This window comes from Salmo trutta, unplaced genomic scaffold, assembly GCF_901001165.1.
Source record: "Salmo trutta unplaced genomic scaffold, fSalTru1.1, whole genome shotgun sequence".
NCBI classification, from domain to species: Eukaryota; Metazoa; Chordata; class Actinopteri; order Salmoniformes; family Salmonidae; genus Salmo; species Salmo trutta.
The window spans coordinates 1-17,367 of record NW_021823475.1 but is presented as its reverse complement, the minus strand read 5'-3'; the positions used below and the strand labels follow the sequence as shown (position 1 = coordinate 17,367).

General features: G+C 43.7%; 1 protein-coding gene across 1 annotated transcript in view; it reads left to right on the top strand.

The window, feature by feature from the left end:
• Positions 1-17,195, top strand: part of LOC115191084 (collagen alpha-1(VI) chain) — a gene marked incomplete at its 3' end in the record, with an annotated part of 34,462 nt that extends 17,267 nt beyond the window's left edge. The window contains exons 3-11 of the mRNA XM_029749083.1: positions 3,006-3,206; positions 7,130-7,289; positions 13,936-14,049; positions 14,966-14,986; positions 15,092-15,112; positions 15,226-15,270; positions 15,547-15,600; positions 16,998-17,042; positions 17,123-17,195. Coding sequence (XP_029604943.1) covers positions 3,006-3,206; positions 7,130-7,289; positions 13,936-14,049; positions 14,966-14,986; positions 15,092-15,112; positions 15,226-15,270; positions 15,547-15,600; positions 16,998-17,042; positions 17,123-17,195 — 734 coding nt within the window. The remainder of the gene's footprint in view (positions 1-3,005; positions 3,207-7,129; positions 7,290-13,935; positions 14,050-14,965; positions 14,987-15,091; positions 15,113-15,225; positions 15,271-15,546; positions 15,601-16,997; positions 17,043-17,122) is intronic.
• Between the last annotated feature and the right edge of the window lie 172 nt (positions 17,196-17,367).

Here is a 17,367-nt window from a genome sequence, read left to right as displayed (position 1 = left end):
TTAATTGATGAAAAGTTACCCTGGAAAGATCACATTCAGTCTGCAGTAAAGTGATGAAAAGTTATCCTGAAAAGATCACATTCAGTCTGCAGTAAAGTGATGAAAAGTTATCCTTATGTCTAGTTATGCACTTTCATCTACAAATACTCATACCTCCCAGACAGTTTACCTAAACCCTTACAGTGGATTCTTCCAGGTCCCAGACAGTTTACCTAAACCCTTCAATGGATTCTTCCAGGTCCCAGACAGTTTACCTAAACCCTTCAATGGATTCTTCCAGGTCCCAGTTAACCTAAACCCTTCAATGGATTCTTCCAGGTCCCAGACAGTTTACCTAAATCCTTCAATGGATTCTTCAGGTCCCAGACAGTTAACCTAAACCCTTCAATGGATTCTTCCAGGTCCCAGTTTACCTAAACCCTTCAATGGATTCTTCCACCTCCCAGACAGTTTACCTAAACCCTTCAATGGATTCTTCCAGGTCCCAGTTAACCTAAACCCTTCAATGGATTATTCCAGGTCCCAGACAGTTTACCTAAATCCTTCAATGGATTCTTCAGGTCCCAGACAGTTTACCTAAACCCTTCAATGGATTCTTCCAGGTCCCAGTTTACCTAAACCCTTCAATGGATTCTTCCAGGTCCCAGACAGTTTACCTAAACCCTTCAATGGATTCTTCCAGGTCCCAGTTTACCTAAACCCTTCAATGGATTCTTCCAGGTCCCAGTTTACCTAAACCCTTCAATGGATTCTTCCAGGTCCCAGTTTACCTAAACCCTTCAATGGATTCTTCCAGGTCCCAGTTTACCTAAACCCTTCAATGGATTCTTCCAGGTCCCAGACAGTTTAACTAAACCCTTCAATGGATTCTTCCAGGTCCCAGTTTACCTAAACCCTTTAATGGATTCTTCCAGGTCCCAGTTTACCTAAACCCTTCAATGGATTCTTCCACCTCCCAGACAGTTTACCTAAACCCTTCAATGGATTCTTCCACCTCCCGGACAGTTTACCTAAACCCTTCAATGGATTCTTCCAGGTCCCAGTTTACCTAAACCCTTCAGTGGATTCTTCAGGTCCCAGACAGTTTACCTAAACCCTTCAATGGATTCTTCCAGGTCCCAGTTTACCTAAACCCTTCAATGGATTCTTCCAGGTCCCAGACAGTTTAACTAAACCCTTCAATGGATTCTTCCAGGTCCCAGTTTACCTAAACCCTTTAATGGATTCTTCCAGGTCCCAGTTTACCTAAACCCTTCAATGGATTCTTCCACCTCCCAGACAGTTTACCTAAACCCTTCAATGGATTCTTCCACCTCCCGGACAGTTTACCTAAACCCTTCAATGGATTCTTCCAGGTCCCAGTTTACCTAAACCCTTCAGTGGATTCTTCAGGTCCCAGACAGTTTACCTAAACCCTTCAATGGATTCTTCCAGGTCCCAGTTTACCTAAACCCTTCAATGGATTCTTCCAGGTCCCAGTTTACCTAAACCCTTCAGTGGATTCTTCCATGTCCCAGACAGTTTACCGAAACCCTTCAATGGATTATTCCAGGTCCCAGACAGTTTACCTACACCCTTCAATGGATTCTTCCAGGTCCCAGACAGTTTACCTAAACCCTTCAATGGATTATTCCAGGTCCCAGACAGTTTACCTAAACCCTTCAATGGATTCTTCCAGGTCCCAGTTTACCTAAACCCTTCAATGGATTCTTCCAGGTCCCAGTTTACCTAAACCCTTCAATGGATTCTTCCAGGTCCCAGTTTACCTAAACCCTTCAATGGATTATTATAGGTTAATTCTGAAGACACTGTAATAACCTTCACCCTCTCCACTGCCACACCTCACATAGTTCATTCTCTATCAGATACAGAGGTACCATTCTTATCTTCACATTGCCAAAACATCATCATCCTCAATAACTTCAAGAGAATACTGGGGGTCAGTCTGATGAACCAAGCTACTCAGTAATCTCCTCCATGAAGACTGGAGATCAGCCTGATGAACCAAACTACTCAGTAATCTCCATGAAGACTGGAGATCAGCCTGATGAACCAAACTACTCAGTCATCTCAATGAAGACTGGAGATCAGCCTGATGAACCAAACTACTCAGTAATCTCCTCCATGAAGACTGGAGGTCAGCCTGATGAACCAAACTACTCAGTAATCTCCTCCATGAAGACTGGAGATCAGCCTGATGAACCAAACTACTCAGTAATCTCCTCCATGAAGACTGGAGGTCAGCCTGATGAACCAAACTACTCAGTAATCTCCATGAAGACTGGAGATCAGCCTGATGAATCAAACTACTCAGTAATCTCCTCCATGAAGACTGGGGGTCAGCCTGATGAACCAAACTACTCAGTAATCTCCTCCATGAAGACTGGAGATCAGCCTGATGAATCAAACTACTCAGTAATCTCCTCCATGAAGACTGGAGGTCAGCCTGATGAATCAAACTACTCAGTAATCTCCTCCATGAAGACTGGAGGTCAGCCTGATGAACCAAACTACTCAGTGCAAAGCTTTCATCAAGGCAAAGGGTGGCTACTTTGAAGAATCTAAAATCTAAAATCTATTTTGATTTGTTTAACACTTTTTTGGTTACTTCATAATTCCATATTTGTTATGTCATCGTTTTGATGTCTTCACTATTATTCTACAATGTAGAAAATAGTAAAAATAAAGAATAACCCTGGAATGAGTAGGTGTGTACAAACTTTTGACGGCTACTGTCAACTTTTATATTTTGTTCAGTGTTCAGTATGTCAATATTTGCGCATAAAGGTGTTTCCACCACCATTTCCCGCATAAATAATTTTACAGACACAAAGAATTCCACCATGTCAAAGAAGACATCATCGGTCGGCATTTCTAACATTTTACCAAAATTTCCTGTTTCCATCCCAGCTGTGATGATTTTTTATTTTTTTATACGGTATGACTTTACAGTATGACTTTAATGATGTGATATAACTTTTCTCTATGTGTGTTGTTGTCGCTAGGCGCCACCCGTGTGACCGGTCCCTGACGTGGAACTCCGGAGCGCTGCACTACTCTGATGAGATCATCTTAGTGCGCCAGCTGAGCGACATCGCCACCGAGCGCCAGGCGCTCATCACTGACATCAAAGGCATCAGCTACATCGGCAAGGGAACGCACACTGACTGTGCCATCAAGAGAGGCATCGCTGAGTTGCTCATAGGGTAACACACACACACACACACACACACACACACACACACACACACACACACACACACACACACACACACACACACACACACACACACACACATGTAATACCTGTCTAATGGTTTCTCTATAGTACCTGTCTAGTGGTTTCTCTATAGTACCTGTCTAATGGTTTCTCTATAGTACCTGTCTAATGGTTTCTCCTGTCTAATGGTTTCTCTATAGTACCTGTCTAATGGTTTCTCTATAGTACCTGTCTAATGGTTTCTCTATAGTACCTGTCTAGTGGTTTCTCTATAGTACCTGTCTAATGGTTTCTCTATAGTACCTGTCTAATGGTTTCTCTATAGTACCTGTCTAATGGTTTCTCCTGTCTAATGGTTTCTCTATAGTACCTGTCTAATGGTTTCTCCTGTCTAATGGTTTCTCTATAGTACCTGTCTAGTGGTTTCTCTATAGTACCTGTCTAATGGTTTCTCTATAGTACCTGTCTAGTGGTTTCTCTATAGTACCTGTCTAGTGGTTTCTCTATAGTACCTGTCTAATGGTTTCTCTATAGTACCTGTCTAGTGGTTTCTCTATAGTACCTGTCTAATGGTTTCTCTATAGTACCTGTCTAATGGTTTCTCTATAGTACCTGTCTAGTGGTTTCTCTATAGTACCTGTCTATGGTTTCTATAGTACCTGTCTAATGGTTTCTCTATAGTACCTGTCTAGTGGTTTCTCTATAGTACCTGTCTAATGGTTTCTCTATAGTACCTGTCTAATGGTTTCTCTATAGTACCTGTCTAGTGGTTTCTCTATAGTACCTGTCTAATGGTTTCTCCTGTCTAATGGTTTCTCTATAGTACCTGTCTAGTGGTTTCTCTATAGTACCTGTCTAATGGTTTCTCTATAGTACCTGTCTAATGGTTTCTCTATAGTACCTGTCTAATGGTTTCTCTATAGTACCTGTCTAATGGTTTCTCTATAGTACCTGTCTAGTGGTTTCTCTATAGTACCTGTCTAATGGTTTCTCTATAGTACCTGTCTAATGGTTTCTCTATAGTACCTGTCTAATGGTTTCTCTATAGTACCTGTCTAATGGTTTCTCTATAGTACCTGTCTAATGGTTTCTCTATAGTACCTGTCTAGTGGTTTCTCTATAGTACCTGTCTAATGGTTTCTCTATAGTACCTGTCTAATGGTTTCTCTATAGTACCTGTCTAATGGTTTCTCCTGTCTAATGGTTTCTCTATAGTACCTGTCTAATGGTTTCTCTATAGTACCTGTCTAATGGTTTCTCCTGTCTAATGGTTTCTCTATAGTACCTGTCTAATGGTTTCTCTATAGTACCTGTCTAATGGTTTCTCTATAGTACCTGTCTAATGGTTTCTCTATAGTACCTGTCTAATGGTTTCTCTATAGTACCTGTCTAGTGGTTTCTCTATAGTACCTGTCTAATGGTTTCTCTATAGTACCTGTCTAGTGGTTTCTCTATAGTACCTGTCTAGTGGTTTCTCTATAGTACCTGTCTCATGGTTTCTCCTGTCTAATGGTTTCTCTATAGTACCTGTCTAATGGTTTCTCTATAGTACCTGTCTAATGGTTTCTCTATAGTACCTGTCTAATGGTTTCTCTATAGTACCTGTCTAATGGTTTCTCTATAGTACCTGTCTAATGGTTTCTCCTGTCTAATGGTTTCTCTATAGTACCTGTCTAATGGTTTCTCTATAGTACCTGTCTAGTGGTTTCTCTATAGTACCTGTCTAATGGTTTCTCTATAGTACCTGTCTAGTGGTTTCTCTATAGTACCTGTCTAGTGGTTTCTCCTGTCTAATGGTTTCTCTATAGTACCTGTCTAATGGTTTCTCTATAGTACCTGTCTAGTGGTTTCTCTATAGTACCTGTCTAGTGGTTTCTCTATAGTACCTGTCTAGTGGTTTCTCTATAGTACCTGTCTAATGGTTTCTCTATAGTACCTGTCTAATGGTTTCTCTATAGTACCTGTCTAGTGGTTTCTCTATAGTACCTGTCTAGTGGTTTCTCTATAGTACCTGTCTAGTGGTTTCTCTATAGTACCTGTCTAATGGTTTCTCTATAGTACCTGTCTAATGGTTTCTCTATAGTACCTGTCTAATGGTTTCTCTATAGTACCTGTCTAATGGTTTCTCTATAGTACCTGTCTAATGGTTTCTCTATAGTACCTGTCTAATGGTTTCTCTATAGTACCTGTCTAGTGGTTTCTCTATAGTACCTGTCTAATGGTCTCTCTATAGTACCTGTCTAGTGGTTTCTCTATAGTACCTGTCTAATGGTTTCTCCTGTCTAATGGTTTCTCTATAGTACCTGTCTAATGGTTTCTCTATAGTACCTGTCTAGTGGTTTCTCTATAGTACCTGTCTAATGGTTTCTCCTGTCTAATGGTTTCTCTATAGTACCTGTCTAGTGGTTTCTCTATAGTACCTGTCTAATGGTTTCTCTATAGTACCTGTCTAATGGTTTCTCTATAGTACCTGTCTAATGGTTTCTCTATAGTACCTGTCTAATGGTTTCTCTATAGTACCTGTCTAATGGTTTCTCTATAGTACCTGTCTAGTGGTTTCTCTATAGTACCTGTCTAATGGTTTCTCTATAGTACCTGTCTAATAGTTTCTCTATAGTACCTGTCTAATGGTTTCTCTATAGTACCTGTCTAATGGTTTCTCTATAGTACCTGTCTAGTGGTTTCTCTATAGTACCTGTCTAATGGTTTCTCTATAGTACCTGTCTAATGGTTTCTCTATAGTACCTGTCTAATGGTTTCTCTATAGTACCTGTCTAATGGTTTCTCTATAGTACCTGTCTAATGGTTTCTCTATAGTACCTGTCTAATGGTTTCTCTATAGTACCTGTCTAATGGTTTCTCTATAGTACCTGTCTAGTGGTTTCACTATAGTACCTGTCTAATGGTCTCTCTATAGTACCTGTCTAGTGGTTTCTCTATAGTACCTGTCTAGTGGTTTCTCCTGTCTAATGGTTTCTCTATAGTACCTGTCTAATGGTTTCTCTATAGTACCTGTCTAGTGGTTTCTCTATAGTACCTGTCTAATGGTTTCTCCTGTCTAATGGTTTCTCTATAGTACCTGTCTAATGGTTTCTCTATAGTACCGTACCCTAATGGTTTCTCTATAGTACCTGTCTAATGGTTTCTCTATAGTACCTGTCTAATGGTTTCTCTATAGTACCTGTCTAATGGTTTCTCTATAGTACCTGTCTAATGGTTTCTCTATAGTACCTGTCTAGTGGTTTCTCTATAGTACCTGTCTAATGGTTTCTCTATAGTACCTGTCTAATGGTTTCTCTATAGTACCTGTCTAATGGTTTCTCTATAGTACCTGTCTAATGGTTTCTCTATAGTACCTGTCTAGTGGTTTCTCTATAGTACCTGTCTAATGGTTTCTCTATAGTACCTGTCTAATGGTTTCTCTATAGTACCTGTCTAATGGTTTCTCTATAGTACCTGTCTAATGGTTTCTCCTGTCTAATGGTTTCTCTATAGTACCTGTCTAATGGTTTCTCCTGTCTAATGGTTTCTCTATAGTACCTGTCTAGTGGTTTCTCCTGTCTAATGGTTTCTCTATAGTACCTGTCTAATGGTTTCTCTATAGTACCTGTCTAATGGTTTCTCTATAGTACCTGTCTAGTGGTTTCTCTATAGTACCTGTCTAATGGTTTCTCTATAGTACCTGTCTAATGGTTTCTCTATAGTACCTGTCTAATGGTTTCTCTATAGTACCTGTCTAATGGTTTCTCTATAGTACCTGTCTAATGGTTTCTCTATAGTACCTGTCTAATGGTTTCTCTATAGTACCTGTCTAGTGTTATTTTGTTGCAGTGTGTCTCATCACGTCCCTTTCTATCCGGTGTGTGCGTGTGTCTGTGTGTGTGTGTGTGTGTGTGTGTGTGTGTTCAGGGGCTCCCACTACCAGGAGAATAAGTACATCGTCGTGGTGACGGATGGTCATCCTCTAACAGGTTACAAGGAGCCCTGTGGTGGGTTACAGGAAGCTGCCAATGAGGCCAGACAACACGGGGTTAAAGTCTTCTCTGTTGCCATATCACCTGACCAGGAGGTACGACACACACACACACACACACACACACACACACACACACACACACACACCACACACACACACACACCACACACACAGTACACACACACAGTACACACACACACACACACACACAGTACACACACACACACACACACACACACACAGTAACAGTATTTCACTCTGTTGGTAGAGTTTACTCCGCTACTCGAGTCATTTCTCTTCCTCTCTCACCAAGCCCCGCCCCCCTGTAACACAAGGAGAGCAGTTGTTGTTGCTTGACCACGAGATCATTTGCCGATCCGTTTGGACGGTCGATGTCTTCAGTCTGCACCGTCAATGCAGCAAATACAATAATATGATGATGACAACTACGCTGCTTTTCACTTTGCTTCTTGATATAAATCCACAAGAGTTCTATAATCACCACTATTAGTTTGTGGATGTTACTGTCTGCAAACATCTAAGTTCGTCTTATTCTTAGAAAATTGCTAAAATAAATAGCCGCTAATGCTAATCGCCCGTTAGCTGGCAAGCTAATAAATGTACTGCGTCAGAGCAAACATAGCTATCTAATACAGTCTGATACCAGTGCTGGTGTAGGCCTAAATCAGCATGTTGGTTGTGCAGCAGTATCTTCTAAATCAGAGAGGAATAGTTTAGCTACATGAAGTAAGATATACAACATTTAGTGGAGCCAAAGATTATAGGGTCCCCTGGGAAACACTGACCAACACTTTGGTTCCTACACTGTCACAATAACACCTCCATAGAGATCGTATTAGTATTAGCACTCCCCTGGGAAACACTGATCAACACTTTGGTTCCTACCCTGTCACAATAACACATCCATAGAGATCTTATTAGTATTAGCACTCCCCTGGGAAACTCTGACCAACACTTTGGTACCTACCCTGTCACAATAACAACTCCATAGAGATTATATTAGTAATCTAATTCCTAATTCTATGAACGTCTCCCTGGCTTTTTCATTGGTTGTCATGTCAAACAACACTGTGTTCAAAGTGCCCACTGTTATTATAATTATATTTTTACTACATAATTATAATAATCATTCTATTTCCATGATTACAACAGTTCACCCAAGTGTTTTGATCTAAATTGCAAGTCTAATCACAATTGCAATAATTGGTTAAAAATAAAAACCTAGAAGTATTGCCCATATCGTGCAGCCCTACGTGGCAGTATGGAAACTTCTGGAACTTTTGGTTGATGTTGAATTAAACAGTATAAACCAATCAGAATGGAGTAAGACCCATTGAAATCACGTAGAATGTACGTGTTGCCATCCTGAGGTCACTCACTACTCATAAAGGACCCTGATGTCACTCACTACCCATAAAGCAGCCTGAGGTCACTCACTACCCATAAAGCACCCTGAGGTCACTCACTATTCATAAAGCACCCTGGGATCACTCACTACCCATAAAGCAGCCTGAGGTCACTCACTACCCATAAAGCAGCCTGAGGTCACTCGCTACTCATAAAGCCCCCTGGGATCACTCCCTACTCATAAAGCACCCTGAGATCACTCACTACTCATAAAGCCCCCTGGGATCACTCACTACTCATAAAGCAGCCTGGGATCACTCACTACTCATAAAGCACTCTGAGGTCACTCACTACCCATAAAGCACCCTGAGGTCACTCACTACTCATAAAGCACCCTGGGATCACTCACTACTCATAAAGCACTCTGAGGTCACTCACTACTCATAAAGCAGCCTGAGGTCACTCACTACCCATAAAGCACCCTGGGATCACTCACTACTCATGAAGCACCCTGAGGTCACTCACTACCCATAAAGCAGCCTGAGGTCACTCACTACCCATAAAGCACCCTGAGGTCACTCACTACCCATAAAGCACCCTGAGGTCACTCACTACCCATAAAGCACCCTGAGGTCACTCACTACTCATAAAGCACCCTGAGGCCACTCACTACCCATAAAGCACCCTGAGGTCACTCACTACCCATAAAGCACCCTGAGGCCACTCACTACCCATAAAGCACCCTGAGGCCACTCACTACCCATAAAGCACATTTACAACTTTTATTATTCAACAACATAAAATACTATCAAATCTATGAAAAATATTGTGATATGATATTTTGTTCATATCACCCAGCCCTAGAGACCATATCACCCAGCCCTAGAGACCATATCACCCAGCCCTAGAGACCATATCACCCAGCCCTAGAGACCATATAACCCAGCCCTAGGGACCATATCACCCAGCACTAGAGACCATATCACCCAGCCCTAGGGACCATATCACCCAGCACTAGAGACCATATCACCCAGCCCTAGGGACCATATCACCCAGCCCTAGAGACCATATCACCCAGCCCTAGGGACCATATCCCCCAGCCCTAGAGACCATATCACCCAGCCCTAGAGACCATATCACCCAGCCCTAGAGACCATATAACCCAGCCCTAGAGACCATATAACCCAGCCCTAGAGACCATATCACCCAGCCCTAGGGACCATATCACCCAGCCCTAGGGACCATATCACCCAGCCCTAGAGACCATATCACCCAGCCCTAGAGACCATATCACCCAGCCCTAGGGACCATATCACCCAGCCCTAGGGACCATATCACCCAGCCCTAGAGACCATATCACCCAGCCCTAGAGACCATATCACCCAGCCCTAGAGACCATATCACCCAGCCCTAGAGACCATATCACCCAGCCCTAGGGACCATATCACCCAGCCCTAGAGACCATATCACCCAGCCCTAGGGACCATATCACCCAGCCCTAGGGACCATATCACCCAGCCCTAGAGACCATATCACCCAGCCCTAGAGACCATATCACCCAGCCCTAGAGACCATATCACCCAGCCCTAGAGACCATATCAGGGACCAATAGAGGCAATGGCCCTGTACTACATTGTTCCAGAAAGGTTATTTACTGGTCACTAATATGGTTTTGACTTGATGTTGGTTTAGTTATGTTGATATTGATCACTGTGTGGATGTATTTATAATATGTATCGATAACTTAAGGTTACTTGCGTAACCCCGGTTCTCTGATATTATGAGTGAGACGACTCACTGTGAGGGATTCACCAGAACAGGCAAGCCCCATACTATTGTGGAGGACTTCATTCTTCCTGCTGCCGTGGATATGGCTGGGACAATGCTGGGGGAAAAGGCCTAAAAAACTATACAGACAATGCCTTCTTCAAACAACACTGTTTCACGACGCATCAGTGACATGGTAGGAGATCTTCTTCACAAAAAAGAAACTCGAGGAAGCGGGTGATGTAGAGGACCGAATGTACCCCTGACGCAGGGATTCAGAGACATATGTTTCCATAGCCGCCGTCTCCGCCTGTGACAGGGGATAAACGTGACTCCTGGGAAGTGCTGCGTCTACCAGGAGATTTATCGCACAATCCCCCCGTCGATGGGGTGGTAATTGAGTCGCCTTCTTTCTGGAGGGGGGATGCGCACGGTGGAGACCTGGTCTGGACTTTCCACCGTAGTAGCACCAACGGAAACCCCTAAACACCACGCCGAGCACTCTCGCGACTAGCCCGTGAGAGCCCTCCGTTGCCAAGAAACAATGGGGTCATGACAAGCTAACCAGGGAAGGCCTAGCACCACGGGAAACGCAGGAGAGTCAACAAGAAAGAGACTGATTTTCTCCTTGTGACCCCCTGCGTCACCATGCCCAGAGGAGCGGTGGCCTCCCTAATCAATCCTGACCCTAATGGTCGACTATCTAAGGCGTGAACGGGGAAGGGCATAGCCACTGGAACGATGGGGATCCCTAAACTATGGGCGAACGATCTGTCGCGCCTGAATCGACGAGCGCCTTATGCTGGGAATGCGGGGAAAACTCAGGAAAAGTAACATGCAAAAACAGGTGTACAACAGAGGGCTCTGGGTGAGAATGGTGCAGGCTCACCTGGGGTGACGCCAGAGTGCCCTGCCTGCTGCCTCGATCCCCAGAGGAACCAACCTGGCACCGACCAGCAGTGTGACCTCTACGGCCACAGATGGTGCACGTGACGGAACCCCCTCCGGTCTCCCTGCGCACCGCCCCTCCCAGCTCCATGGGTATTGGAGAGGGGGGTACGAGGGGATGGAACCACCAGACCCCGATCTGGACGTCCGCGAGCAGCCAGCAGGTTGTCCAGCCGGATGGACAGATCCACCAGCTGGTCGAAGGTGAGGGTGGTGTCCCTGCAGGCCAACTCCCGACGGACGTCCTCGCGCAAACTGCAGCGATAGTGGTTGATCAGGGTCCTGTCGCTCCATCCTGCGCCGGCGGCCAGGGTCCAAAAGTCCACCGCAAACTCCTGGGCGCTCCTCGTCCCCTGCCTCAGATGGAAGAGACGTTCACCCGCCGCTCTACCCTCCGGCGGGTGGTCAAAGACAGGGAGTAGACAATAACATGGCTATATAGAGGAAGTAGAACATAACATGGCTATATACAGGAAGTAGAAAATAACATGGCTTTATACAGGAAGTAGAAAATAACATGGCTATATACAGGAAGTAGAAAATAACATGGCTATATACAGGAAGTAGAAAATAACATGCCTATATACAAGGATTAAAAATAACATGGCTATATACAGGAAGTAGAAAATAACATGGCTATATACAAGGATTAAAAATAACATGACTATATACAGGGAGTAGAAAATAACATGGCTATATACAGGAAGTAGAAAATAACATGGCTATATACAGGAAGTAGAAAATATCATAGCTATATACAGGGAGTATAAATTTACATATGTATTCAGACCCTTTACTCAGTAGTTTGTTGAAGCATCTTTGACAGCGATTACAGCCTCGAGTCTTCTTGGGTATGACGCTACAAGCTTGACACACCTGTGAACCTTTGCCCCAGTCTGAGGTCATGAGCACTCTGGAGCAAGTTTTCATCAAGGATCTCTGTGTACTTTGCTCCATTCATCTTTCCCTCGATCCTGACTAGTCTCCCAGTCCCTGCCTCTAAAAAACATCTCCACAGCCTGATGCTGCCACCACCATGCTTCACCGTAGGGATGGTATTGGCCAGGTGATGAGCGGTGCCTGGTTTCCTCCAGATGTGACGCTTGGCATTCAGGCCAAAGAGTTCAATCTTGGTCTCACCAGACCAGAGAATCTAGTTCCTCATGGTCTGAGAGTGTTTAGGTGCCTGTCAGCAAACACAAGCAGGCTGTCTTGTTTGTTTTACTGAGGAGTGGTTTCCGTCTGGCCAGTCTACCATAAAGGCCTGTGTCCATCGAAGGTGAGCGTTTGTCCACTGAAGTTCGTTACGACGCCAAACTGCAGTCAGGTCAAGACCCTGGTGTGGACGACAAGTAGGTTGGTGAGCTTCCCTGAGACGGTTGCTGAGTTTGTGCCCACCCACATGTTTTATCAGCTGTCCAGGTGGCTGGTCTCAGACGATCCTGCAGGTGAAGAAGCCAGATGTGGAGGTCCTGGGCTGGCATGTTTACACGTGGTCTGCGGTTTTGAGGCCGGTTGGGCGTACTGCCATATTCTGTAAAACGACGTTGGAGGCGGCTTATGGTAGAGACATGGACATTCAATTCTCTGGCAACAGCTCTGGTGGTCATTCCTGCAGTCAGCATGACAATTGCACGCTCCCTCAACTTGAGACATCTGGCATTATCTTGTGACAAAACTGCACATTATAAAGTGGCCTTTTATTGTCCGCAGCACAAGGTGCACCTGTGTAATGATCATGCTGTTTAATCAGCTTCTTGATATGCCAGCCCTGTCAGGCGGATGGATTATCTTGGCAAAGGAGAAATGCTCACTAACAGGGATGTAAACAAATGTGTACCCATCATTTGAGAGAAATAAGCTTTTTGTGTATTAGGAACATTTCTAGGATCTTTTATTTCAGCCCATGAAATCATGGGACCAACGCTTTACATGTTGTGTTTATATTTTTTGTTCAGTATAGTAATTCCACCCTTCCAGGTAGAAAAGCTAGTCAGTATTACAGCTAGCCTTGTAGCTAAGGGAGCCAAATCTCCTCAGCTAGCCAGGTGGTGCTGAGGAGAGTCCTCTGTGGCTCAGTTGGTAGAGCATGGTGTTTGCAACGCCAGGGTTGTGGGTTTGATTCCCACGGGGGACCAGTACGAAGAAAAAAATGTTTGAAATATATGCACTCACTACTGTAAGCTCTGGATAAGAGCGTCTGCTAAATGACTATAATGTAAGATGTAAATGAGAGCTAAGTAGAATTCTTCTGTGAGGAAGAGAGGTGAGAATCAGAGAGGGCAGGTGACTGGCTCTTTAGTATGAGGGGAGGGGCTCCCTTATTCGCCACTCAACCTGTCTGTCTCCGGCAGACGTGTATGATTGGTCCATTGAGCTACTTAGGAGATTCTGGTGAATCCCCACAGTGAGACGTCAAAAATAATAATTGAACTTTATGTAGTGATAATTGATCAATGTCTGTATTGATTTCTGGATATCTGTATTGATCTCTATTGATTTCTGGATCCCTGTATTGATCTCTGTATTGATCTCTGTATCTCTGTATTGATCTCTGTACTGATTTCTGTATCTCTGTGTTGATCTCTGTATTGATTTCTGTATCTCTGTATTGATCTCTGTATTGATTTCTGTTTCTCTGTATTGATCTCTATAGGATACCAGACTGTCAGTGATCGCTACAGACCAGAACTACAGACAGAACTTCACAGCAGCTGACAACAGCAGATCCACCCAGCTACAGACCATACGCAGTATCATAGATATGATCGTACGTATTACACCCCTCCCCTCCTCTCTCCTCCTTTCCTCTCCTCCCCTCCTCTCCCCAAACCTTTCCTCTCCTCTCCATATCTCTCCTCCTTTCCTCTCCTCTGTTTATCTCTCCTCCTTTCCTCTCCTCTCCATATCTCTTCACCTTTCATCTCCTTTCCATATCTCTCCTCCTTTCCTCTCCTCTGTTTATCTCTCCTCCTTTCCTCTCCTCTCCATATCTCCCCTCCTTTCCTTTCCTCTCCATATCTCCCCTCCTTTCCTCTCCTCTCCTCTCCATATCTCCCCTCCTTTCCTCTCCTCTCCATATCTCCCCTCCTTTCCTTTCCTCTCCTCTCCATATCTCCCCTCCTTTCCTCTCCTCTCCATATCTCCCCTCCTTTCCTCTCCTCTCCTTATCTCTCCTCCTTTCCTCTCCTCTCCATATCTCCCCTCCTTTCCTCTCCTCTCCATATCTCCCCTCCTTTCCTTTCCTCTCCTCTCCATATCTCCCCTCCTTTCCTCTCCTCTCCTCTCCATATCTCCCCTCCTTTCCTCTCCTCTCCATATCTCCCCTCCTTTCCTCTCTTCTCTATATCTCCTTTCCTTTCCTCTCCTCTCCATATCTCCCCTCCTTTCCTTTATTCCAATGCTTCGCTTGTCTTTCCACCATTCATCTATACCCTCCTCCTCTCTCCCTCTCTACTCCCCTCCTTTCCTCTCCTCTCCTCTCTCCCCCTCTACTCCCCTCCCCTCCTTTCCTCTCCTCTCCTCTCTCCCTCTCTACTCCCCTCCTCTCCTCTCCTCTCCTCTCCTCTCCTCTCCTCTCCTCTCCTCTCCTCTCCTCTCCTCTCTCCCTCTCTACTCCCCTCCCTCTCCTATCATTCTAAAGTGTAAATGAGTCTCTCTAACCTCTGATTTATTTTCTCTTACAGACCAATGAGACCAAGGATGTGGTATGTCTTGTTTACCTACGTGACATATGTTATTTCTACAGTAATCATTACTTCCATCTGTCTATTTGTTGCCATTTATAACTGCTTTTTTCTATTTTTTTTCAGTGCTGTTCTTTTGACTGCAATGTAAGTAACACCTAAATCCTATGACCCCCTTATGACACCTTTATAACAGGTTGTAGTGTTCTATGAAGTCTCTCTGAGTGATACAGCGGTATGATGATGTGTTTTGTCTGCAGGCTAAAGGAGGTCCCAAAGGACCAGGAGGAGACATCGGCTCCAAGGTGGGACACACACACACACACACACACACACACACACACACACACACACACGAAAACCGGAAGACTTGTGATTAGCTCCCCAGGTTAATGCCTAGGATTTAGCTCAGTGTGCTAACCTGGTTATCATAGCTAGTTTCTGATTGTTGTCATTATGTATTATTGATCTTGAATTCTAATGCTCCATTTCTCTCTCCTCCCTCTCCTCCTCTCTCCACCTCTCTTCCTCTGTCCTGTCTCTTCCTCTCTCTTCCCTCTTCCCCTCCTCTCTTCCTGCAGGGTGAAACAGGTAGACAGGGGTTGCCAGGCGAGAAGGGAGACATCGGGGTAGTGGTGAGTATCTGTGAACACACACGGGTCTATTATTAACCCAAAAAACCTGCTCTGTTATTAACCTATAGAATCAGGTCTGATATTAACCTATAGAATCAGGTCTGGTATTAACCTATAGAATCAGGTCTGGTATTAACCTATAGAATCTGGTCTGGTATTAACCTATAGAATCAGGTCTGGTATTAACCTATAGAATCAGGTCTGGTATTAACCTATAGAATCAGGTGTTATTAACCTATAGAATCAGGTCTGGTATTAACCTATAGAATCAGGTCTGGTATTAACCTATAGAATCAGGTGTTATTAACCTATAGAATCAGGTCTGGTATTAACCTATAGAATCAGGTCTGGTATTAACCTATAGAATCTGGTCTGGTATTAACCTATAGAATCTGGTCTGGTATTAACCTATAGAATCTGGTCTGGTATTAACCTATAGAATCAGGTCTGGTATTAACCTATAGAATCAGGTCTGGTATTAACCTATAGAATCAGGTCTGGTATTAACCTATAGAATCAGGTCTGGTATTAACCTATAGAATCAGGTGTTATTAACCTATAGAATCAGGTCTGGTATTAACCTATAGAATCAGGTCTGGTATTAACCTATAGAATCAGGTCTGGTATTAACCTATAGAATCAGGTCTGGTATTAACCTATAGAATCAGGTCTGGTATTAACCTATAGAATCAGGTGTTATTAACCTATAGAATCAGGTCTGGTATTAACCGATAGAATCAGGTCTGGTATTAACCTATAGAATCAGGTGTTATTAACCTATAGAATCAGGTCTGGTATTAACCTATAGAATCAGGTCTGGTATTAACCTATAGAATCAGGTCTGGTATTAACCTATAGAATCAGGTCTGGTATTAACCTATAGAATCAGGTCTGGTATTAACCTATAGAATCAGGTCTGGTATTAACCTATAGAATCAGGTGTTATTAACCTATAGAATCTGGTCTGGTATTAACCTATAGAATCAGGTCTGGTATTAACCTATAGAATCAGGTCTGGTATTAACCTATAGAATCAGGTCTGGTATTAACCTATAGAATCAGGTCTGGTATTAACCTATAGAATCAGGTCTGGTATTAACCTATAGAATCAGGTCTGGTATTAACCTATAGAATCAGGTCTGGTGTTAACCTATAGAATCAGGTCTGGTATTAACCTATAGAATCAGGTCTGGTATTAACCTATAGAATCAGGTGGTATTAACCTATAGAATCAGGTCTGGTATTAACCTATAGAATCAGGTCTGGTATTAACCTATAGAATCAGGTGGTATTAACCTATAGAATCAGGTCTGGTATTAACCTATAGAATCAGGTCTGGTATTAACCTATAGAATCCCGGCTCTTTATTCTTCTGATGATCCAGTCTTCTATTTCAGGGAAACTTGGGAGACCCCGGGCCCGTAGGATACCGTGGAATGAAGGTACTGTATCTCAGACACAGGATACGACCATGAAAGTCTCTACATGATGATCATGACGATAACCGTTGTCTCGTTTCCAGGGCGACCGAGGTGGAATAGGCAACAAGGGCGAGAGAGGCCATAAAGGCTACAAGGTAAGCTGCACATCCATCGGTGGATTTTATTTCACCTTTACTGTAGTTATTGAGAAACATGCTCTGTTCTCCCATTGATGGACGCTCTCACTGAACTAACATCTCTCTCTCTCTCTCTCTGTCTCTCTCTCTCTCTCTCTCTCTCTCTCTCTCTCTCTCTCTCTCTCTCTCTGTCTCTCTCTCTCTCTGTC